The 25,028-nt window shown below is 51.5% G+C and overlaps 2 protein-coding genes across 5 annotated transcripts in view; both read left to right on the top strand.

Moving 5' to 3' along the window:
- DGUOK (deoxyguanosine kinase) overlaps window positions 1-6,408 on the top strand; it is a 37,682-nt gene extending 31,274 nt beyond the window's left edge. The window contains exons 7-8 of the transcript XR_012897969.1: window positions 2,225-2,320; window positions 6,278-6,408. The gene's annotated coding sequence lies outside the window, so the exon portion shown is untranslated. The remainder of the gene's footprint in view (window positions 1-2,224; window positions 2,321-6,277) is intronic.
- TET3 (tet methylcytosine dioxygenase 3) overlaps window positions 4,605-25,028 on the top strand; it is a 161,074-nt gene continuing 140,650 nt past the window's right edge. The window contains exons 1-2 of one of the 4 annotated variants that reach the window (XM_075910902.1): window positions 4,605-4,756; window positions 6,760-7,088. In XM_075910902.1, coding sequence (XP_075767017.1) covers window positions 6,774-7,088 — 315 coding nt within the window. In that variant the 5' untranslated portion in view covers window positions 4,605-4,756; window positions 6,760-6,773. Of the gene's footprint in view, window positions 4,757-5,448; window positions 5,539-6,759; window positions 7,089-24,428; window positions 24,880-25,028 lie in introns of those variants that run through there. The other 3 variants (XM_075910904.1, XM_075910905.1, XM_075910911.1) reach the window with 3 other exon arrangements.

Raw genomic sequence — 25,028 nt, 5'->3', positions numbered from 1 at the left:
GCTGTGTCTACACTGGCATGAATTTCCGGAAATGCTTAAAACAGAATACTATTCCGTTTTCAGTTTTTCCGGAAAAGGAGCGTCTACATTGGCAGGCTGCTTTTCCGGAAAAGCCCTTTTTCCGGAAAAGCATCTGTGGCCAATGTAGACGCGCTTTTCCGGAAAAGAGCCCCGATTGTCATTTTCACGATCGGGGCTTTTTTCCGAAAAAGACTACTGGGCTGTCTACACTGGCCCTTTTCCGGAATAATGTTCCGGAATAAGGACTTATGCCCGAGCGGGAGCAGCGTAGCTTTTCCGGAATAGCGGCTGATTTTGTACAGTAGAGCGTCGTTGCTTTTCCGGAAATTCAAGGGCCAGTGTAGACAGCTCGCAGCTTATTCCGGAAAAGCGGCTGATTTTCCGGAATAAGTGGCCCAGTGTAGACACAGCCCTGGAGTGTTAGGCTGGATTTTCTTTGTTCTCCTGCAGTATTATTGGAGGTCTTAAGGATGGGGTGAACACCACCAGCCCTTGATTGATTGGTCCAGTGACTAAAGCCCTGGGTAGTTTTGCTAACTGTGCTTGTATACTAGAATTTGCGGGGTGTGCCTGTTCTCTCCCAGCCCTGCTCTGTTTGCCTTATCTAGTAATGTAAACTCTTAGGGTCAAGATCGTCTAGGTAGTAAGTGCCTAATGCCTTTCTATTGATTTCAAGGGGAATTAGACACAAATAAATAGCGTTCAGGATCTGGGCCTTAGTCTTAGAGGAAATCTCTTACTGTATACAACACCTAGCACAATGTGCTTTCACTGGTAGGTGTGGCACCTGAGCACAAATGAAATACACGTAATAAGAGGTGAGGCTTTATTATAAGATCTGTTTTCTCCGGAGAGATCTCAAGTCTTAAAGAAAAGACTAAACACAGGTTTTAAATGCTCTGAATATTAAATCACTTCGTCTTCCTTAATCAGATTTCTAGTTCTCCATCCATCTGTGTAGTCTTCCTGAAGCAATAGCACAGACAAAAGCTGATATTTTAGTGTAAAAACAAACAGAAGCAGAAAAATAAACTTTAAGGAGCAATAATAAAACTCCTCTCCATCCTTTCAGGCCTCCACATATCATTTCTGCCCTGAGCTGGTCAAGTGCCTTGCCCAGGATCATACAACAAGTCAGTGCCAGAGAAGGATTAAAGTACAGCTGCCCCTGACTGCTAGTCCTGTATGTAATCCAATAACTCCTGCTGCCTCTCCCATCCCGAATGTCTCCCATTCTATTAGTTCACTCCCCATAATCTGCATTCAAGTTGCTCTGAAATGTAAGGGCCTCTGATTGTTGTGGTTGTCTTGCACTAGTGCCAAATTAATCAATTAGCAAAGTCCCCCATCTGTTGCTGGACGCATACGTTGCCTGCATGCCAGCGAGGCACAAACCCCGGACACTTGTGGCTTTGTAGGCAGCAGCTTTTGCGGCTGTGAGAAAAGGGAGCTTGCCTGCAGCCAAGCCAGCAGGAAATCTGCAGCACTTGTCTTTGCTGGCACTGGTGTGTTGCGCTGAGTTTGGAAAAACATGTAGAAGGCACCCAGAAGAAGTGATGCTGCTTCTGCACTTACAATCAGAGAAAGGTTGGGCTCACCTGTTGTGCTCAGGCAAGACCAAGTGAACCTCCTAGCCTATCCCTGACAATTGTTTATCCAGACTGTTCTTACCAACCTCCAGTGATGGGGATTCCACAGCCTCCCTTGGAAGCCTTGTCCTAATGTAACTACCCTTAGGCTGTGTCTACATTGGCGCGATCTTGCGCCAAAGCAGCTGCTTTTGCACAAAAACATGCTGCCTATCTACACAGGTGGGGATTTCTTGCACAAGAACACTGATGTTCTAACGTATGAAATCAGTGCTTCTTGCGCAAGAACTATGATGCTCCCGCTCAGGAATAAGCCCTCTTGCGCAACTGTTCTTGCACAAGAGGCCAGTGTAGACAGGCAACATGAATTTCTTGCGCAAGAAAGCCCGATGATTAAAATGGCCATGAGAGCTTTCTTGCGCAAGAGAGTGTCTACACTGGCACGGATGCTCTTGCGCAAAAGCACATGCCAGTGTAGACACTCTCTTGCGCAAATACTTTAACACAAGAACTCTTGCGTTAAAGAGTATTTGCAAGATCATGCCGATGTAGACGTAGCCTTAGAGTTAGAACGTTTTTTTTCTGATCTCTAACCTGAATCTCCCTTGTTGCAGGTTAGACCCATTACTTCTTGTCCGACCTTACACTGAAGAAACTTCAGTGGAGTAGTGGAACTGAAGTGGAGTAGGATGAATGAACCTCTTTTTATGGTTAGTACTGCAGGAGCACCTTCGGAGCAGGGCCCCATTATGTTTTGTACTGTACCCATAACGAAAAAGGTTGCAAGTTGTTTGGGGCTAACAGGGATGATGGGTGGATACAACAGATAGACGAGGGCAGCACAAGGTATCAGTGAAACCACTGTGTCTTGTTGCAAGCAAGAGCCACAGCAAGCAAACTGCCGGGATGGTGTTCAGCCTTTGACTTATTAAAGGCACCTATCCTGGCCATTAGCAATCACAAATTGAAAGAGGACTGAGGTTGCTAACAAAGCCTCTGTCTCCCATCAAGAACTAATCCTGGAGCCCAAATACTCTAAGTCTCTAATTGCTTAAATATAAATCCTTAAATTATTGTGATTATTTGTTACTTGCATTATGGTAGTGCCTGGAGGGTTCCATGCTGACTGAAGGCCTGGTGTGCGAGATGCTGCACAAAGACATAGTCAGAAACTGTCCCTGCCCTGATGCGTTGGGCTCTCTCCCTGGTGCAGTCCCTCTTCCTCTGCACAAAGCTGGGGAAATAGATATCCAGACTGAAAACAAATAAGGGTTATCTTACACGCCCCTTCAAAATAAAAGTCAGACTCACACTAACAAATCAAGTGTCTGCATTGTCCAGCCCCTGAGAGTGACCCTACAATAATAAAACCAGAGCACGTATGGCCATGTCATCCTTAGAGAAACCTACACCAACAAACCAATGTGCACATAAGGCCAGGCCCCAGGAGTGACCCTACAATAATAACCTCCTATCTCATCTGTGGGGTGCTTATTGGCTGACAGAGGTGATACCAGACTGAGCCAGCAGGGGGAGCAGCAAGTTCCTCTGCCAAGGGCTACTCTGGCAGGGAGTGAGGGGAAGAAAGGCTACAGCACATGGAGGCGAGGAGGGACTGGGCATGGGGGAATATTGAGGACGCCTCCCAGGACCCCTCCAAACTGACTAGAGAGGTACTGCTGGTAGAATGCAGGCACCCCTTACTGGTGACATGGGGACAGGAGACTCGAGGAGGGGGACACCCGCAGTGCTAAGGGGAGCACATGAAGTGTGAGGTGGTCCAGAGCACTGGGAGAGCAGGATGCTGGCGGGTGGGCATGGGGAAGTGTGGGCACTAGAATTGGGGTGGACAGTGCTGGGGACGAACACAGGAAATGGATGGGCCCCAGAACACTGTGAGCACTACCAAGGGAGGGCATGGAGGACTGTGGGTGGGGGGTATAGAGCACTGTAGGGATGGGGCAGGGAGGAGTGTTGGGGACATGGAAGCATTGGGGGTTAGCTGTGGGAGTTACATGGAGTGCACAGTGCCGGGGGCATAGGCGTCTGGGAGGGACAGAACGTAGGGGTCATGTCAGGGTTTCAGGGTCTGCAGATTACAGGGTGGGGCTGGAAGAGAACTGGGCGTGCAGGACTCAGAGCACAGAGTCTTGTGCTCATCCCCACGCTGGCAGGGTCAGGTTTCTGAGGTCTAAATGAAGGACATATTGCTACTGTGCAGGGAGAGTGGGTGAGCTGAACTTAGCTGTGGAGCCAGCTCCTCCATCAACTTGTGGGGTAGAATTGCTGCTAATCACGGTCCTGCACCCATGGTAACAGCCCAGCGCGCACCTAGCCAGGCCCCATATCCTGGTGTCCCTACCATGACAAAGCAGAGTTGTGTAGCCCAGCCTCAAGCGCAACCCTACAATAACAAATCAGGACGGGCATGGCTCAGCCCCTTAGCGCAACCCCACAGTAATAAACTAGGGAATACATAGCCCACGCTCTTGGAGCAACTCTGGGGTAATGTACCAGTGTGTGTACGGCCTGCCCCCCCTTGGAGTGACCCTACAATAATAAACCAGGGCATGCTTAGACCCGCCCCTTTGGAAGGACCCTACAATAACAAACCAGAGCACATAGCGCGGTCCCCGTGGAGTGACCCTCTGGCTAAGGAGTGCGCTTGCACGCACCCCAGCACTCAGGAGCACCCCAACTTGTGGCGAGCCCAGGGACCCTGGCCCAACCCTACCATAACAAAGGAGAGCGTGTGTAGGACCTGGTCAGCTTTCCCCGCGGCGCCGGGAAGCACCCAGCAGTTCACTGCCCTGGGAGCAGCCCAGCCCAGCCGTATTTCACAGCTGATGGACCAGCCTCCCCCCGCTGCCCCCCTTCGGCTCGGGCCAGCATGTGGAAACTCTCCAAAGCCCACGGCTGCTGCCAGAGCCCGGCCGGGGGGGAGCCGCAGGCAGCCTCGGGGTCCTGCCAGGGATTCCCCGCTGCGGGTCTGGGAAGCAGCCACAGCTCTCCCCGCAGCCCCCCGCCTTCTCCGGGGGGGACAGAGGCAGAGCCTGGCTGGGCGGATCGTGCGCACAGTTAAGCCCCGGAGCCATGTGGCTCAAGTCAAGCGCCTCCGGGGGCTGGGCTCCCCGTTAGCCCGGCAGGTGAGTGCGGCGGGGCGGCAGCCCCCGGGGTCCTGCCCCGAGGGAGTGGGGGCCCCAGGAGGAAATCTTGGGGCGCCGCGGCCCCCCTACTTCCCTGAGCGCCCCCCTGGCCGAGGCAGCAGGAGACGCCCTCCAGCGGGGCGAGGATCCACCCTATGGCCCGGGGAGGAGGAGGTTACCCGGGGTCCCGCTAGCTCGCTCAGCCCGGGGAGAGGAACTGCTGGTACCGCGGGGGAGGCTCCCCTGGCTCCGCTCCAGCGGGGGCGTCTGGCCGCCCCTCCCCCCTGCCATTGTGGGGGTGCTGCTCGGAGAGGAAGCAAAGTGCTTCCCCACGCCCTAGGCTTCCTCTCCCCTCCTCGCAGCTGCCTGGAAACTTTCCCCATTGTCCGTCCCCGGCACGGGGGCTGGGGGTGAGCTCGGGCTCCGGGGCTGGGTTGGGGGGAGGCTTTCCCAGCTCTGAGCGGCGCCGGAGCCAGCTGGGCGCACGGTGTTTGGAAAGAGGCCCCCTCCTGTAGCAGAGGGGGAGGGAGCGGGCTGCAGGGCTGGTGTTGCAGGAACCTCCAGAACAAAGAAGCAGCAGCAGCAAGCAACGTGCTGCAGCAGCAGCTGCCTTTGCAATTTGCATCCACACTTCTGCTTGTTGGTTTCCCCTTCTCCCTCCCTTCCCCCCACCTCCTCTCCCTTCCCCCCCACTCCTCCCGCATGCACTTCTCTCCCTTCTTTATCTCCGTGCCGATTCACACGTTTGCAGGGCTATTTGCTGCACCTCTTGTTGCTTGCTGGTAATGGCTCTTTGTGTATTGGGGGCTGGAGGGCAGTGGGGTAATAGTGCTTTATTTAAAAAGCAAAACAGAACATCTTCCAGAGGTGGAGGGGGGTAGATAAACAGATCTGTGGCTATTAAATGCACGCGCACACACACACTACTGCAGGCAAACAAAGATCCGAAGTTAGCAACGAATCTGTTGAGGGAAAGCAGTTTGCAAAAGAGACTGAAAGTGAAGGGTTATTAAACTTCTGCTCTGGCTGCTAATAGCTTGGATCTTTTAAAACTCACAGTTGGGGTTAAAGGTGTCCCGATTTGCAAAGTAAAAATCTACAGTGAGAAAGTTGGGGAGTGGATCGTCTCCATGAGTGGTGGGAATTTTAAAGGGGTTACTGATTGAAACTATAAGTGTCTTAGAACAATATTTTAAATGTAGTTTTTCCCTAGAGGCAGAGGTTTGGGGGTTTTAATTTTTTTTTTTTAATTTGGGATTGTAATGCTTGCTTTAATTTAAACTTCAGAGTTAAATTTTACACTTTTAAGTGCTTGTTTTGAGAGTGAAAATGACTTGGTGTCAGAATGGCAAACAGTCATTTGTAATTTTGAGTTCTTAAATTGTAAGGATACATTCTATTGTTTTGGCACTTGATCTGGTGGTTTTAGTGGGAGTGAAATTTATTTAGAACTACAAAATTACTAGTTACATTCTGTTGTGTGTTTTTTTTTTTTAATTTTTATTTTGCTTCCTCCCCCAGAAGACACCTTGTTGGCTCTGGTCTCTTCAGGATCCCCCTAATCTTAGATAGAGAGAAAAGCTTTGCTGTTATATTGTCCTTGAGATTTCAGCAACCTGGGAGATTCCAACTAAACCGTGCGAACTTCCAAGTCAGCGCTCCCCTCCCCCTCGCTTTCCAAAAAGTGTGTTGTATCCAGGATGATCCCCTCGCAGAGGGTCTGTAAGAAAACAGAACTCAGAGTTTGGGAACAAAGCACCCCAAGAAGAGAGCAATCATTGGGGTGTAAAACCAGATGAACTGTGAAGAGGGTGGAATGGAGCTGGAAGGTTTGGCAGAGCGAAGAAATTGAACTAGTGACGTGATCACGTTATTTTTAGTTCTCGATTTGTATTCCCCACTTTTAGTGCGGGGAAGAGGGCCCCCCCCCCTTTAGCTGTACTTTGGCTTCCTTCGCTATTTTACATCTAGCTAAAAAACCCTCCTCCTGCATTGATCCCCAGTCTGACAAGGAGCCATGAAGAAATTCCAGTCGTTGCTGCAGCTTAGGAATGAATCGACAGGTGCCTACGGCTTCCCTGAAGGCGGTGAAATGTTGAACGGCTGCGAAGGCGGCTTTCTGATTGTGGAGAAAAGCGACGTCTGTCTTGGTGTGGACGCTGCTGGCCAGGCGCGGAAGAAACGGAAGCGCTGCGGGCTCTGTGTCCCTTGCCTGAGGAAGGGGAATTGTGGCGCCTGCACCCACTGTGTGAACCGAAGGACCAGCCACCAGATCTGCAAAATGAGGAAGTGCGAGGCTCTGAAGAAGAAAAAATCGGTGCTTCTCCAGGAGGTGAGTTCCCGATTGGGCTATTGAACGAGCTTGCGTGGTTAGTAATGGCATCTGAAGTCTGTGCTTTCCACTCCCACTCAGTGGGGAGTTCTGAGAGATGAGACCTACTCCACTTCCTGCATTTCATAGTTGCCTCAGGGGGGATAACTGCTGGAACTCCCTGGTGCTGGATAATGTGGAGACAGATAACTCTGGAAACATTGAAAAAGGGCCCAACAGTTTTGTGTGAGTTCTGCCCTCATGCTTCCTGGGTATGTTTTTTAACTGCCCCATCACTTGGTGGTGTCCTTGGTACTCATGCAGCCCGGGTGACAATGACTGCAGGGTGGGGGATGTGGTTCATTGACTGTGTTGGGATCACAGGGGTGTCAGTGAAATTGGAATTTGGTCCTTGTATATGAAAAGCGTGAGTAATTGTGGTCTGTGGGGGGAGAAGTGCAGGTGGGTTGGTTGACTGGGGAGACCAGTTTCACCCCACAATCTGTGGTTTAAGGCTGATTCCACAGCCCATTGAGGTTACTTTGGACCCTATAAATACAGATCTTGTTGGCTCCTGCTTTGGCCTTGTCTTTTCCCTGTGTCCTCCCCAGTCCCAAGTAGTACTGTTTTCCTTAGCCTATGTGAAGACAGCCTGGAGGGTAGTTCTGTGGCATGAAGGCACTGGCCCTTCGGGGCGTCAGTGGTGCAGAGAGCCTTAGGCTGGCTGCTCTGTGCCTGGGAGAATTTCTGCTTTCTGCGAACGGTGTCCCATGCAGGAAGGCTAGCTGGGACACAAATGAGAGAGGCTGGCTGTAGCTGATTCCTGAGATGGGACAGGAAGAAATTTTCTCCCTTGGATGGCAGATCATTGCATTATTTAGAGCATCTAGGAACACAGGACTTAAGACTGGATCAGACCCAAGGTGTGTCTAGTTCATTAACCTGTTTTTGGTGGTGGCTGGCCCCTGGCATACCAAGAAGGTGCAGGAAACCTAATTCCTAGTATTTGGATTAAGACTTAGAGCCTCTGGGAACAGGCTACTGGGTGAGATGTGATGAGACCATTAGGCTATTCTGGGGGGGTGGTTTGAGGGATTTCTCAGGGTATTTGCATGAAAAATGGGATCTTTAAAGAAATAAAAGCTGGCCCCACTTCCTGTCTCCACCTGGGAAACTTCAGCAGTGCCCACCAGCTCCTCTTTGATTGCTGTGGAGTTGGTTGGGGTGCCATGTGCAGAGGTTCTGATCCATGGGAGCCAGATATAACAAAGGTAAATGGGCCATTCTGTTCCCAAGCCCTGGTAAGAAACAATGTGGAAATGATCCATCTATGCCAGTGCTCATAAAGGGAGTTTTTCCCCTTGGAAGAGATTGGAGGGAAGATTATGTGGAAGTGTTTGGACTGATGTGTGGTTGGGGTGCTCTTGTCACTCAGTGTGCATGTTATCGCATGCTGCTCTTCAGCCAAACTGGCTTGCGACAGCAAAGAAAATATTTATCCAACTCTGCGGGCTGCGGGGGGAGCGGGGCCTTTGGAAGTGGCATGAGTCAATAGTTGTGCATTGAGGCTGGCGCTGGCTGGGAGGAGAACCTTTCTGTGAGTGCTGGGTGCTGTAGTGATGTGCACAAGTCAAGGGTGATGTTTCAACCTGCCGAGCAAGGTTTTTGGTGGGAGAAATGTGTCCCAACCCCAAAGGCCCCTCATTTTATTATTTACTTAAATCATGGTCCAAATTGGTGCCTCCCTCGCACTAAAGGCTACACAGACCCATAAGCAGATGTGATTCAGACCCCCAAAGAACTTACAGCCCTAAATCTCATCTCATTTATCATGTTGAACCTGGCTTGAGGATCCCTCCGCTCCCTTCTTGTGTGAGATCCCAAAACATCCCTATCGGCGGCCGTTGCTTGCATGGGAAAGTGTCATTAAGGGCGGTAGCGTTCAACAGAGTGTTAGCTGCTTCCAATGCAGTTCAGCAGCTGGAACAGAAGTGGAGAGGCAGCACTGTGGAAGTGCTCTCCAGACCTCCTTAGCAGACTTCTTACTGCACATTGGGATTGTTTGAAATCCAAAGAGAGGACCACTGTGATCATCTCTGTCCTCCTGTATAACACGCACCAGACCCAGAGAACTGCCCCCAGAACAATTCCTAGAGCTGGTGGTTTAGAAAAAAACATCCAATCTTGATTTAAAAATGGTCAGATACAGAGAATCCATCATAACCTTTGGCAAGTTGTTGTAGTGGTTAATTATCAGCATTGTCAAAAATGTCTGCTTTACTCCCAGGCTGAATTTGTCTTGCTTCTGTTAGATCTTTCTCTGCTAGATTGTAGAGCTCATTATGAAACATTTGTTCCCCTGTAGATACTGAGGGTACAACCAAGTAACCCCTTACCCTTTTCTTCCTTAAGCTATACAGATTGAAACCATCCCAGATAAGGAGACGTTCCTTGGGGATGGGGATGAGGGAAAGAGCTTAGAAGGGGTGGACAATGTATGTCCATCTTCCTACTAGGGATGTCAATATATAGTTGACCATACTATATCGACTATACCAGTGTTTCTCAAAGGGGCTCCACAAGGTTGACAAACTGGAAAGATCGACAGGTACAACACAATCAGTGGACCGCTGGGGCCCCGCATACATTTTTACGCATGTAAAGGGCTCCGGAGCCCAAAAAGTTTGAGAACAGTTAGACTATACACTAAGCCTCAGCTTATCGGTTAATCTTGTTGACTACACGCATGTCTTTATCAGAGACAGCGGGGGGGGGGGGATCAGGAGCTGGTGGTTCCCCCCCAGCACCAGCTCTGTGGTGCTGCCTCTCCCCTTCCCTCCATTGCTGCCTTTATTAGAGGCAGCAGCACAAGAGCGGGGGCAGAGGAGGCTGTTGCAAAGCAGCCTCTGTCTGCAGCAGGTCCACGCTTCTCACGGACAGAGGCTGCTCTGCCTCTCACGGAGGCACCTGTCCGCGGGGAGTCCGAACGCCCTGCAGACAGATGCTGGCCTCTCTCTGCGGGGAGCTAGGATCCTCACAGGCAGAGGCTGTTGCCTTGGTCTGCCGCGGACGGAATCTGCTCCAGCAGCAGCCCCTGCCCACAGGGGGTCCGAGTTCCCTGCAGACAGAGATTGCTCTGCCTTCCCTGTCCACAGGGAGCTTGGAGCTGTATCAGGGGCAGGAGGGAAGCTGTTTTTTAAACTGGCTTCCCTTATGGACTGTTTCTCGCCTGGCACTTAGCACTGCTGCCTCTGATACAGTGTAAGGTGGCAGAGGGCTCCCTGGGAGTGGACCGGAGCACACTGGCTTCTAGCCCCACCCCCGGGAACTGTAAAATAGTTGAGTAATTGATACGAATTCATGCGATTACTCAGCTATTCAGTTACACGATACCTAATGTCCCTACTTTCAACAGTTCTGCTCCTGTGTAAAACTCAACCTAGGAAAACCAGGAAACCTGCTTCATTCTGTAGAAAAAGATCCTATCAATAAAGCATCTCTGAAGGAAAGCTATAAAACAAGATTTGCAGCATTATATAGGACAAAGATGACAAATTTCTGGTTTTACCGGCTTGGGTGGTTGCTCCATTCTGGTTAAAAATGTTGCACATGTAATTCTTAAAGAGACAGAGAGATTGGGAAGTAACAGCACATTTCTTTCCCTTTGAAGCATACCAAGCTGAAATACTTCTCTTTGCACATTGCTGCGTGTTAGCTGTTTTTATAAAGGCTTGCTAGGGGTGTGGTTTTTCTGTTTATTTTTAAATCAGTATATTTATTCTGGTTCAACCTGACAAGTTGATGCAGGATTAAGGTGCTTTATGCTCTGGGTGGATACAAATCAGTGATCTTTCTAAAAAGGATTTTTAAAATTTAAGCTTTCAAATCAGGGGTGGGGAACCTTTTTTGGGTCGGGGGCTGCTGACCCACAGCAAAATCAGTCGGGGGGCCGCACGCAAGTGAGAAGGAGACAGATACTCCCCACGTTCTCCTTGCACACCAGAGCTTAGAGGGGCCCAGATTTTGTGGGCGTCAGCCCGGTGGGTGGCTGGGGCAGCTGGAGTACCAGTGCAGGCTCCCCAATGCTTAGCCTCGGGGGCTGGATTCAGGCAAGCCGTGGGCCAGTGGCCTGTTTTAAATAAACCTACAACATTTGAAAATATGACAACCTGTGCTTATTAAAGGAAGAACAAGATTGTGGTGAGCTTCTTCTAAATCTTCAAAAGTGACTTGATTTCTAGGCGGGGAGGCACCTAATAACTTGGTTTTTCAGCATGTGCCGTGCACTTGTCCTCTGAAAACCAGATTTCTTTAAGGTGTGATCTCAAGGTGGATACCTTCAAAATGTTGGCGTGGGGTTGGGGAGACTCAAAACTATTGATCCGGGGTGACATACTTGAGTGTTACATGGCATGAAAATAAAGACATCGCTGCGTTTTTTAAATCACGTTCTTGAGCTTTCACTTGAAATTACTGGACAAGGGTGTGGAAAGATGCCATCAAATAGACGATCTCGGCATAGCTCCTAGAAGTGGAGGAAATGTGACAATGTGTAATAGAGAGTGGGTTATTTCTGAGAAGATGCTAGCCCTTCTCATCATCTTCAAATGTAATCTTTCTGGGGATGGAACGTGGTAGTACAACGCTTTAGGCTTCCCGGGGAAAGCAGGGTGTTGCTAACTTCTAGCTATTGGGGGTCAAGAGGCAACTTTCCTTAGACACACATTATTCCAGACCTGCCACTTGCAGGATTTCATGCACCTTGTTTTGAATCACCTGGTGTTGGCCATCATCTGTGTTGGGATATTGCATTAGATTGACATGCCTGGATCAGAGCAGTGGTCACTTCCTATGATGTTCTTACTGTAGGCCTGATTCTGCAACCTGCACTCATGCAAGTTGTCTCATTGTGAAGTCAACAGAGCTAGGTGCCTATTCATCATGATTGAGAGTGGCAGACTTAGGCTTCTTTGTCCTCTGCCTTATGTCTTGTGGTTCTGGAGAACAGACTGAGATCTGTCGGGGACTGAACTTTGTCTGGATTCCAAGGAATCGCTCTGTCTTTAGCCTGGAAACAGACTTGCTTCATTTCTAAATGGCTGCACCTCCTGGCTGAGCTGTCTGTCAGTGGACCCATTAGGCCTTTTGGGATATCAGGGTAGAAACTCACTTTCTGATCCTCTCAAATAGGGATGGATTATTGCTATTGGACAAGTCAGAGACCTCCTCTAGGCTAGAGTACTGTTTCCAATTCTAGTTACCCATGTTGAAGAAAGATGAATTCAGACTAGAAAAGAGGGAGAAAGGGTGCTAAGTCGATCAGCCGGAGAGAGCTGTGAGAAGAGATTGGCTTGTTTCGCCTGGCAAAGCAATGACTGTAGGGGATGTGATTACCATCTGAAAATATGTCAGGAGGGTAACACACCAGAGAAGGGAAAGAGCTCTCCAAGCTAGAGGACAGGAATAAATAGTCATGAACAACTGTTGGCTGGAAGTTGGAAAGTTTCTAATAATCAGAGGGTTTGGGTTCTGACCCAGCTGCCAATAGCAGCCACGGGCAAACACTCTTGAATAGGACCAGTTGACGGGATTGTCTATGATAGCTGGGTATTGAACTCGGTGACTCCTACCTCGCTGTGTTTCACATTGTGAAAACAACACGTGTGCAGTTACAACACCTGTCAAAAAATCTGAAATTCTAATTTCACTGTAGGCTGCTGAGTGGGGAATCTGTCTATGCCTTGGACAACTACTCAAGAGGAGGTAGAGAGCATTTCAGGAGTGAGGTTTTAGGCGTCTTGAACACCCATTCTTCATAAGCATCCAGATACTGTCTCTGTCTTTTCTTTCTCCCTGCAAATTACTCACTTGCACTTAACAAGTACCAGAGGGGTTGTCATGTTAGTCTGTTACTGGGGAAACAACTGGGAGTCCTGTGGCACCTTAAGGACGAACAGATTTATTTGGGAATCCGCTTTTGTGGGCAGAGACCCACTTTGTCAGATGCACACTTCGGCGCTTGCGCTCATTCTCTTTTCACGATTCGCTTTCTCCCTCAAGTGCCTCCAGCAGAAAACGGGCACTTTCTGACAGCACAGTGGCAGGCACTCATAACTCCTGCGCAGCCAGGTTTTCCGCACCATGCTGGCAACAGCCTGAAATTGACGAAGTGTTAGCAGTAAATGTCTCAGCACCCCTGCTGGGTGAGGGCTCAGGTGGGGTAATGCTGGAGGAAGATGGGATTCTGCTGCTAGGGGGTGGTGGGGAGAGGAGCTGCTGTGTTGGCAGAAGGAGGAATCCTGCTCTTCTGAACCAATCTTGATTTCTGGATCTTTATGCAGGGCGAATGTGCCTAAGGATGAATTGATCTTGAATGAGCAATGAGAGGAACTCAGATGATTTCTGCTGTGACAAACAGCTGCCTCTGGGCATTACACATTCTTTGCTAGTCCATGGCCTTTTGGGCAGCAGGCCAGACTAGATTGTGGTCCCTTCTGAAAAGCAAAGCCATTAAGTACCTCGGGATTTGGACTTTCCTCCTCTTTCCTTACAAAAATCAAGTCACCTTTGAAGATTTAGAATGAGCTCCCCGTAGTCTCGGTCTTCCTTTTGAAATCGGTAGCTTACATTTCCAAAAGGGAGTAGTGAAATTTTAAGGTGCCAAACTTCGGACCCCTTAAAGGAACCTGATCCCTATTTCCCATGAACTACTGGGCTTCTGGCCTCTGCATCTCAGACCTCTTTTAATGTGGCTGTTGAGGCGTCCTGAGCCACTTTTGAAAATCATGGCCAATTAATCCATGGAAAATGGGGCTGTTAAATGGTTAATCAGCAAGCATGAGGCTTACCAGTGTGCTTACGGGTTAACCGGCCTTCACTGGTGAACTCCAAAAGTGACCAGCCAGGTCAGAGCAGTCCTGGCCGCAGAGGGGCCAGCAGGTCAGGTGGCAGAACCCTGCAGCCATAGGTTTCGCGGGGCTGGGTGGCTGGCCAGGTGTCAGGTCCTGAATTAAAGTAGTTAACCGTTTATCATCTCTAACAGAAGATTTGACTCTGGATGTGACAGGTTTAAAATAAATAAAGCCCTAGCAAAAGCCAAACTTACCTGCAGTGGGGCATACAATGTCAAATAAAGGCTGCCCCCTTTAATCTACTTCACAGCCAGGAACAGGTTTTTGACCCGAATCCTGTCTGCAGTATGTTTGCTCAGGTCCTTTGACGTGCACTCTCAGTGCGGGCAGTGCAGGGCTTAGACATGTCTGATAAGTTTCACTAATGAAAGTTTCTCTGGGCTTGCCTCTCCCCACTTCCTGCCCCTCCCTATTCTCTCTTCATGCCTTCCACTCCACTGTACATCTCATCAAGGCAGTCCCCTCCCTGATCTTTTTTTTTCTTTTCTTCTCTCCTCTTCCTCAGGGTGTCTTGCTGATGGCTAGACTCAGGGCATGTCAATATGGGGAAATTTGATGGCATAGCTAAGGTGGAGTAGTGATTCTGCCATTGCTGTTCTAAAATAATTCCCCATGTGGACATTCTCTTCCAAAATAAGTTAACTTTTTTAGTCTGGATTAGTTACTTGGCTTTGGAAATGGAAGAGCTATCCTGGAATTCCCATTACAGCCACTCCACTCAGGGCGTTCTCACCACCACAGTGCCTCCTGATGGGGGAATCAGCGCTTGTCCACCAGGGTATCTTCATCTAGCAGTGTCTTGCCCGCCTTCACTTCTGTCTCCACCTGTAGGACCCGCATCGCTCCCCGGACACAGCCATCTGGCCAGGCCTTACTCCGGTCTCTCCCCACTTCCAAGGGACTGACAGTCCTCAGTCCAGCAACTTGCCTCTGTGGCAAACTGTAGTCCATGCCCTGGTCCCTCCCCTCAGCGATGAAGAGGGAGGAGAGAGACCAAGGCCCAACCACTACTCTGGGTCCCAAACCAGGAACCCTGTAGCTGGCAGCCATGTACTGCCGCTCCTTCAACTTCTGCCGCCTGTTTCCCTGGGTCACTTCCCCATAGCCCTAGCATTCTTCTCTGCCCTTCAGTCTGGCAGCCAGTCAGGGTGGCGCTCCCCGATCCTTCCCAGCACAGCTTTCTCTGAGGTGCTTCTCTCAGCAGCCAGTTCTTCTCCCTTGTACTCCAAGGAGAGACTCACTCTGCTCCGTTGAGCAGCCCTTTTTATATGGCCCTGATTGGCTGCTCCAACAAGCCTTCTCCTGATTGGATCTCTCTAAGCTCTCCTCCCATTGGTTGAGTTTTGGGCAGCCTCCCTATGGATTGCTTTGACCCTTCGTCTACCTATGTGGAACAGCTACCCTGCCACAGTGCCCTGCATTTAAATAGCTATAGCAGAACAATAAAACTGTAGACAAAATGCCTGAGTTAAGAGCCTCACTGGATCCCAAATGTCCCCTGTCAGGGCCAGCATCCCCAACAGCTCTGCTTGCACAGCAGGCTTTGCAATTTCCCCTTTCCATGGGTCATAAGCCAGAGTGGGGAGAGCAGGGGCTTCTGAAGCTGTCCCACCCAGCCATGTAATGTGGTCGTAGGAAAAGCTGATCCACCAGCCTGGTTACTAGTGTGGTCTAGTTATGTGGAAGGTGAGGGTGGCTGCCTCTCCTTCCACTCTTCCTATGCCTGCCAGCATCTCAGAAACTTCTCCAAGTGCGGGAGTGTGTGGGAGCTCTGTGCTTCTCAAGCAGAACCTGCCAGGCCTCGGGTTTGCTAGTTTGATAACCCAGAGCACTCTCCCCGTGTTGACTGGTGGGCGATTTCCTGTCAGTTAATGACTAATTTTCCAGTTTCTATCAAGTTGCTTGGCAGGTGAAGATAGTCAGCATTCGTGGAAGAGCTGGCGGCTGTCGCTGATCAGCTCGTAACAAGATGTGGGAGGGGCAACTGCTTGTTTCTTTGGTGCCGTCCTGGAGAGTTATTTCATCCCTCAACGTCGGTGGGGGCAGGCTGTGCTCAGCACTTGTTCCATTAGGGATTGGGAAAGAGCAGCTCAGCCAATAACCGGGGCTGAACATAGCTTGGCCCCGAGAGGGGTGTGTGATTTGCCTGAGATCTGTGGGAGAGCTGGGTATAAAACCCAGATCTCCTGGTCTAGTGCTGGCTCCACTGGAAGAACCATGGAAACCCCAAGAAAATCCCTCCGTGCTTATAAAGTAGTGGTTAGGATCATGTCTACACACGTGCAAGATGGAGAGGCGCTTCAGGCTTCTTTAGGCATTGCATCTGTTTTCTGTATTTAATCCACAGAGAGGCTTCCAAGCAGCCTCTGATAAATTCCCCATGTTCTTCCAGTCTAAACAGCCCACTCTTCCTAGGGGGCAGGACTGCAGTTGTGGCTCCCGTGTGAGCTTCTGGAATCGCGGCCTTCTGAAGCCTCCAGGGATGTGACTGCATTGGGTTGTGGTGTCCGAGGGAGCAAGCCTGCCAGCCCGGGTCAGGAGATTTGGGTAGAAGGCACGAAAGCTTCTGTACAGCCAGCCCTTTGAAGCTGTGGTTGGCACTGCTGCCAGGCTCTGAACTAAGAACAGCCGTGCTGGGTCAGACCCATGGTCCATCTAGCCCGGTACGTTGTCTGCTGACAGTGCCCAGTGCCAGATGCTTCAGAAGGAATGAGCAGAACAGGCAATCATCCATCCCCCATCGCCCATTCCCAGCTTTTGTCCAGCAGTGGTTTAGAGCCAACCAGAGCATGGGGTTGCACCTCTGACCTACTTGGCTTATAGCCATTCGAGGATGTATCCTCCATGGACTTACCTAATTCTTTTTGGAATCCAGTTATACTTTTGGCCCTCACAGCATTCCCCCAGCAGTGAGTTCCACAAGTCAATGGTGTGTTGTGTGAAGAAGTAATTCCTTACGTTTGTTTAAACCTGCTGCCTATTAGGGATGCGAATGGTTAACTGGTGATGCTTACTGGTTACGGTTAATCGGTGGGGGCTGGAGCAGTACTCCCCCTCCCCCCGCCTGCCGAGGGGCCCGCCCTGGGCAGAGGGGGCACTCCAGCCCACCTAGAACAGCCCCCGCTCATGTTGGGCCTGGCCTGACGGAGCAGCCAGACTTTAGCTCAGCCGCCCCCTTCAGTTGGTTAACCGGTTAAACACAATGTTTAACCAGTTAGCCAAGTAAATGGGCTTTTACATCCCTAGGCCAATCAAATCCTGTGGACAAGATCTGCAGGCAGGCTCCCTAGCCAGCAGGGATCTGAGCAACTTGGTGAGGTTTCCATCCACATGTGGGTCAGAGTCTCATAGAAAGAAAGCAGCGGGTGACGTCCAGGCACTGCTAGGCTCAGCCATGCTAAGGCTACAGCTGTGCTGGCAGGCAGCTTCCCTGAATCTCCGATTTCTCTGGGAGTGGGGAAGTTTGCTGATTGCTGTCTGAGGGTGCATACCGCTTAGCCTGGAGGTGATTGCGGGGCTATTGGCAGAAGAATTCTCTTCCTGTCAGTCCTCCCCTCCCCGCTCCCTCCTCCTCGTACTCCGGCTCCTGGAGTAGGTGGGGGAAGGGCAGAGGCACACACGAAACAGATGCAGATGGTGGAATTTAAACTTTTCTGGCTGCGGTGCTGCTTGGCTGGGCTCCCCTCCTGTGCTTGTGCGAGTGGCGGCCAGAAAATGTCCAGCTTTGTGGTCTCCCCGCCCTTGTATGTTTTCTAATGGAGTAGGATCTGCCGGGGTGACCTCTAGCCCTGGCGGGGGATGGGCTTTGGTCCAGGAAGTGCGCTCCGTCTCCAGGTTTGGCAGGTGTTTGGCTTTGATCTTCTTGGGAGTCTAGACTCCTTGGGGTGCATTCCCAACTCTGCCCCGTGCCTCAGTTTCTCCTGTTGCAAAAGTGGGAGCAGTGATGACTTTTTTAAAAGTGTCCCTGCAAAGTGCTTCTCAGCAGCTTAGTAGGAGACTGGCTCCTCTTCCCCCCCCCCCCCCCCGAGAAGCAGGCAAAGTCTAACTTTAGGGGAGGGGGCAAAGCCACATCCCCTCCTCCCCACTGTGCTCCTGGATGCACTGCCTTGGTGTTGATTGCTGGGGCCACCAGCAAAGGTTGGGCCTTGCCCCTCGCCAGAGACACTTGGAGCACAACTGTGGAGAAGCAGCTGTTGAGTGTCCCATTTTCCTGGGGCTCAGGCTTTGCGCTTCTGCCATGCAGTGGCTGCTTTCTAGCTCCAGGGCTTTGGGCCCCATCCCCGAGCTTCAGGTGCTTCCTCTCCCCACCACCTCTCCCACCCCAATCCCCTCTGGCCCTCACTTCCTCCCCTGATCCCCCATCCAGGGCTTAATTTGTCTCCAGGCTCGCCAGGGCTGAGTAAGTCTGCTGTGAAAAGGGATACTTGTGTGTTTGCTACTATCACCTTTTCACGACTGATTTACTAGCAAGCGATAAATAAATCCCAGAAGTCCCGATTCGTCACTTAGCGGGTTAAACGTTAGGTTGACTTAATGTTTAATTGGTTAACTGGCTAAGAGGGATTTGGGCTGGGGACCACGCCATCCCGGCTGGAGCAGACTGCAGCCCACGGAGCTCCTGCCCCCAGCCCTGTGTTGGGGCTGGCTTCCGGCTCCCAGCCCCCATGCCGGGGCTGCTGCTGGCTCTACAGGCTCCCAGACCCCTCTGCAGCACCTCTGTCTGTGTTGGGCCCGGGTTCCCCACGTACAGAGGCTATTCCAGATCTCAGAGCACCCCCTGCCTTCAGGGTGCCTGGGCTCATCATGGGCAGGAGCTGCTCCGGACGAGAGCAGTCCCTGTCTGCAGCAGGGCTGGGGGAGCCCCCTGCCCCTATCCCCCACCGCTTACCAGTTAATTTTTCACATCCCTAATTTTGATGCGCATATGTGCGTAGTTGTTTGTTTTTTCCCTAATGTGAATTGTTTTAAGGAAAAGTATGAGGCCACCAAATAATTTGTCCGGAGAGCCCTGGGTCTAGCTGGTGGATGGAAGATGAGATGGCAGCCAGGCCTGGGAGTTGGCAGACCTGGGTTCTAGTCCCAGTTCTGCCAATACTTGCTGTGGGATTGTGAGTGTCACTGCCCTTTCTCTGCTTGTTTCCCTTCCCATGCACCCAGTCTGTGTCCTGACTGTTGTGTTTGGAAGCTCTTCGGGGCAGGAACTCTCGCTCTGTATGTTCAGTGCAGCAGGGCCTTGCTCTGCATTTCGGAGGTCTCTAGGTGTTACTGTAATACAGCTAGCAAGGCCAGACAAAAAGCTGGCGGTGTTTAGGACAGGGTCTTGTTACCCTCAGACTAGGGTTTATTGGCCTCATATGGAAGAAATGTGGGGGTTGGGAGAAGAGGGTTGAAATAGTGCGGAGCTGGTCTAGTTTGGGGCTAGGCTCTGGGGATTAGTCCACAAAACTTGACCCATTTTCATCTTCCCGTCACTAATTTGACTCAGATTCTGATCTCCTGTTTGCACTGTTGTAACTGCAGCATTGCTCTGCTGAAGGAAGTGGAGTGACTCTGGACTACAACCAGAGTGACTGTCTGAGGCCTTGTCTACACTGTGGGTGCGGGGGCACCAGAACTAAGCAGCTATAGTGCCTTAGTGTAGATGCTTTCAGTGGCAAAGGGACTGTTGCTGTAGGAACTACCTCCAGGAGTTACAGAAACTGGAAGCTTTCTTCCACTGAATTAGCTGTGTCTGTGCCAGTTGAGATGAGCGTAATTGTGTTCACATCCCTCCTCCCACATGTCATAGTGAAGGGTAGACCAGGACTGTGAGCAGAACCAAACCCTTTGCTCCACTCCAAGGCCAGGCTCATTTCGGGCATTGTTGGGGGCAATGTGGCTCTTCTGAGGAGGAGGAGAACTAGCTTCTCTTGGACATGATTGTTTCTGTTGGACTCTGCTGAAAATGCCTGTGTCTGTCAGGCCTGGGTTGGATTCCCTTGGCATGGGGCATTGGCTCACAGAGAAGGGGGGATTTCTGTAGGTTAGTAACTCTTGTAGTGACTCCTTTCCTCCTGCCTCTCACTTAGGAACCCAGCAGGCGCCCTGCTGTGTGTATTCCAGGCCCTGTATAATCACCTGGTCGGAGGCAGGTGTGGGATTTCACAACTCATTAGTGGCCCATCCAGCAGGGAGAGTGGATTTTGCAATTGAAAGAGCCTCTTGCCGTGTCCTCCTCCCAGTTCTACCTGCAGAGCTGTGAGCATGCTGAGGGGTTTGCTTCAGTGCCCTAGTGTCAATCACCCAGGGGTCTAGCTGTGGCGATGGGCCAGGAGAGGTCTAGATCTAGGAGATGTCCATGCACACTGTCTTTGCGTGGCTGACCCAAGGAGTCTCATGCTGATGGTAGGGGTGTAAAGGGTAAACCGGTTACCTGGTAAGCATTGCTTTACCTGCATGCTTACGGGGGTAGCCAGTTAACTGGTGCGGCCCAGCCAGGGCAGCCTTTGCCCGCAGTGCAGCAGGCTTGCCAGAGCATCCCCCACCCGTGGCACAATGCAGCGGAGCAGCCTGCGGCGCGGCGGGCAGGCCTGGTTAACCGGTTAAACGTAACATTTAACTAGTTCACTTTTTAAGCAGAAGTTGGCCTTGCTAGCTGATGGGCAGGTGTGTGATTGGTTGATTGGCTGGTGGATGACACTGGCTGCCAAGTTGAGTTTGAGTCTGTCGAAGGGCGCTTGGGCCTGGTGTCCTTGGCTCCCCTTAGGGTGCTCCGATACTGGCTCCATCCTTCGGCAAAGCGGAACAGTCCCCTGCTTTAGTGGGGTGCAGAGGAGAAGGGGCTCGGAATCGGGAGACCTGGATTCTTTTCTCCCAGGCTCTGCTACTGACTGTCTCTGTGTCCTCGGTCAGGTGCCTTCCTGTGTGTGCCTCTGTTTCTCTCTTTGCCCTGGGGCTGTGGGCAGGGGAAAGGGGGCTTCATGAAGCTTGTCAAGATTCTGGGTGCTGCTGAGTGCAGCTCCCCGTGATCAGGAGTAGCCTTGTGTGGTATCAACATTGGATGAGGGGGTGGAGTCGCTCTTCCATCTTCTAAGGACAGACCCAGCCCTGGGAGAATCTCTGGCTCCTGAGGAGTCGTGGGCCCCGTGAGGCTTTTTCAGCCTGCGGGTCCCTCTCCAGCTTGGAGCTTAGGGCTAGGGCAGGGCTGGGGAACCCTTTTTGGGTTGGGGGCCACTGACCCACAGAAAAATCAGTCGGGGACTGCACAAAAGTGAGAAGCAAAAAACAGTAAGAGAAGAACAGCTCACTGACATGGCCCCCAGCTGAGAAGCAGAAAGCTAGACTCCCACATTCCCCTCAAACACCAGCGCCTGGGGGGCCTGCGCTCGTAGATTTCGGGGGGGGGGGAGCCTCCAGGCAGCACTTTACTGCACCAGCCAGGGGGAGGCAGAGCCCGTGGATCGGATCTGGCTCTGGCTTTCCTGACTCACGCGTGGAGTGGGAGCTGCTGTTCCAGCTCCCCGGGGAAGTGTGGATGGGGGGGAATATGGGACTGGAGTGCCAATGTGGGCTCCCATTGTGCTGATAGTGAGGGGGAGCCCCAAGCCTTAGGGGCTCTGTATCCAGCCCCTGGGCATTAGGATCCTCACCCCTGGCTTATAGTTAGGGTCAGGGGCTGCTGGCTGGATCCTCTCATCTTGTGCCCTGCTGGGACTGCTGCAGCTCTTCCCAGGTCACAGTGGCAAAGCAGCTCTGCAGCTTCTTCCTTCCTTCAACCTTCTGGTTGACTTTGATTGGGGAGGGCAGGGAATGGGAGCGAATGCACCCCGAGTGCTGGGGGGGGGGGCAGGCTGCACGTATCCAGAGTCAGCGAGACAGTTTCTGCGGGCGGGAGAATGGAACTCCCTAGATCAGGGGTTGGCAGCCTTTTCAAACCAGAGAGCCAAACGACATCAAAGTTCAGAACAAGTAGTCAACAAAGAGCTGTACAAGAATGCCCATTTGCATGACTGAAAATATACAACTTAATGTTATTGATAGTTGACATGATGATTAATAATAGTACAAATGAAACATTGTACTCCCAGACTTTATTCAATGGGACTTCTGCTGCTGCATCTTTTCGCACATTTCTTTGAAGTTTACATGGTAATTGGTCAAATCCAGCGTCATGCAGCCATTCAGACTGTCTTCTGTCAGTCTTATGGCTGGGGATGTGGGGGTGCAGGAGTCTGGACTGGGGTATAGGAGGAGCTCAGGGCAGGGGGTTCAGGTGTATGATTGATTCGGGGGTGGGTGTGTGTGTGTGTGTGTGTGTGTGTGTGTGTGTGTGCAGGAAGTGTTATGACGCTGTGGCCAGATGGGGGCTTGTTGGCCAGGCTTCATTTTTAAATAAAGTAAAATATTACGCTCAACACAAAAGGTTTCAACATTGTCTTTATGGCAGAGATTGGGAACTTGTTTGGGGGTCAGGAGCCACTGATCCACACACAGATCACACCAGGGAGGACTGAGGCCTAAGGCCAGATTAACTCTTCTGTGGTTCCAGAGATAGTGGATTCTGTGGGCGCTCCTAGGCTCTTGGGTGAGCTCAAAAATGAGAGGTCCAGTGTGCGGGACAGAGCGGCCTGGGTGGGATAGGCATGGGGGTGCAGGATCTGGGTGGGAGATAGGGTTCAGGAGAGGTCTGGGGAATAGGGTGTCTGGCCGGGGGGAGGGTGCAGGAGCAGGGTGGGGGTGCAGGATCTCGGTGCAGGGCCTGAGTGGCACTTTTTTCCCCAGTGTATGTAACGGGATTTATTCATTGTAACAGATGCAAGTCACTTCCACGTGGCAGCCAGCCACTGTTCCACATGGGTCACGGAATAAGTTAGCAGCCCAAGGGCCGAGTGTGAAACGGAGGCTTTGCCTTTCCAGGAGCACAGGGAGTCTGGCGGCGGGTCCAGGTGCGGATGGGAACCAACCAGCTCAGTCGCGCTTCTTGTAGCTCTCCAGGCTGGCCAGGATCCAGCCTGCTGGCACCCGGAAGAAGGTCAGGAGGCTGATGATGGACCCCAGTGGTGCCCCAGGACTCTCTGGCGGGTGCGAGTGCACGGTGCACGCACATGGTGAAAGGCCATTTGTAGCTCCGGCTTCTGCCCCGATCGTGCCGCGAGGCTCGGGGCTTTCTTCATCCTCTTCCCCCTCAGGAAGCTGGCGCTGGCTCCAATTTTGCAGAGGGTGGGAGGCTGGATCGCAAGGGAGGTGCGGGGCGGGGGGGAGGAGCTGAACTCAAGCTGCAAGCCATATTTGGCTCCTAAGTGAGACATAGGTTGCTGACCCCTGCCCTAGATGGTCTCTGCTCCATTGACCCTGATTTGGTTGTATTCTATATGGTCAAACTTGGCACAATATTGAAATTTACATGTCGATAAGTACCAAGAGAAATAAGTGTGTGTGTGTGTGTGTGTGTGTGTGTGTGTGTATGGTGAAATCGATGTTTACCAATAAAAGCCGAATCTCCCCCTCCCTCCCCCCAAAGCCTGTACCTAGGTTTTTATATTACGCCTGTCACTGTGGTATCTAAGTTAGGGATGTTAGTGTTCACAACTAGCCCTTTACTGCTGAATGGTGTAGGTTACTCTCAGCTGGGAGCTGGGCTCTCAGGGGCTGGCGGTCTTGGTCCTGGGGAGGCTGCGCTGCAGGCTCTGTAGCATAAAGCTAAGCTTTATACCGGAAAGCCCGCAGCACGTGGAACCGCTAAAAATCTCAGCGGTTCCACGGTTGCTCTATCACATGATTTTTAACATCCCCAATCTGAGTGCCTTCCACAGGACCCTTAGCAGCATGGCAATCGGCTGTCACGTTTGTTCTCCCCCTTTCTCCAGAGGGAGCAGAGTGGGCCGTGAGTGCCAAGTTTTGGTTGTTTTCTATTTTGTATAAATATATCTGTTGCTCGGGGTTTCTGTTCGTGAAGGCAAGGTCAAAGAAGTGCCCTTTGCACTTGGAGCAGAAAACGGTGAGGTGAAAATTGCCACCAGATCTTGACAGCACACAGCTCTGAGTTACAGAGCCACAAGGAGCCGCTGGTCAGTTACAATCCCGGGGCAATGCTTCTGTATCCCTCCTGCCATCCTTCTCTGGGCATGGCGGGGAGAGAGAGAAAGAGCCTCCAGGAAGCTACTGGTCGGAAGGTTTCATATGGGGGAGAGCTGTACCTCTGCTCCATAGGGGTGGGGTGATTAGCTGAGGATTCAGAAATGTGGGTCATCCCTGATCTCCTTGGATCTGTCGTTGTGTTCTGTGTGTACCGCACCTAGCTCGGTGAGGTCTTTCTCTATAACTAGGTCTCCTGGGCACTATGGCATTCAGATGATAATGATCTCTAATGACCACATGGCAGAAGCTGCTCAGGACCTTGAATTCTGCAGCTCCCCTATAAGAGGTAAAAGGGAGGGGAGGAGAGGGGATCGTCCTGCCAGGAACAGCTGAACTCGTGGCTGAGGGAAGGGAGAAGGGCTTTGGAGCCAATATTTAAAATTTCAGTAGCGACGGCCTTCATTCCTTTCAAGGGTTAAATTTTCCATGTGGTGGGCGGAGATCTGCATTTCCTTTCTAGGCAGGAGTTCTCCCTAGTCCTCAGGTCGGAACCAGCCCTCTGAAAGTTGGAGGCACTCTCCCCAGTTTCTCCTCTGGCATCTGTCCGTCCCTGTCCGTGACTCAGTGTGGCTTGACTCTGATTGGGCTAATTATCCCTTTGCCAGCCCTCGCTTGCTGAGCTGTATAGACATGCAGATGTGTGGCTTCCTCCTGCCTTGCGCAGCCAAGAGCCGCTGCCCTGGAGACGGGCTTCGCTGTGCCTCTGCTCCTGCGCTTGCCACTACCTCGCACCCTTCAGCACTGTTAGCAGAGATTCTCGAAGCCCATCGCTGCTAACTTATTACGTGAGTTACAGGACTGTCTGGGGGTCCCTGTCAGTTTTGGGTTCCTGCTCTGCTAGGTGCAGTGCAAACAAGTGGTTTGTTGCAGCTAAGAGCAAAGGTGGGAGAGAGGAAATCATTTTTCCGTGGAGATAGATCTGCGGCACTGAGGC

The sequence above is a fragment of the Pelodiscus sinensis genome, chromosome 28, assembly GCF_049634645.1.
Source record: "Pelodiscus sinensis isolate JC-2024 chromosome 28, ASM4963464v1, whole genome shotgun sequence".
Classification (NCBI taxonomy): Eukaryota; Metazoa; Chordata; order Testudines; family Trionychidae; genus Pelodiscus; species Pelodiscus sinensis.
This window is presented reverse-complemented; position numbering and strand designations above follow the sequence as displayed.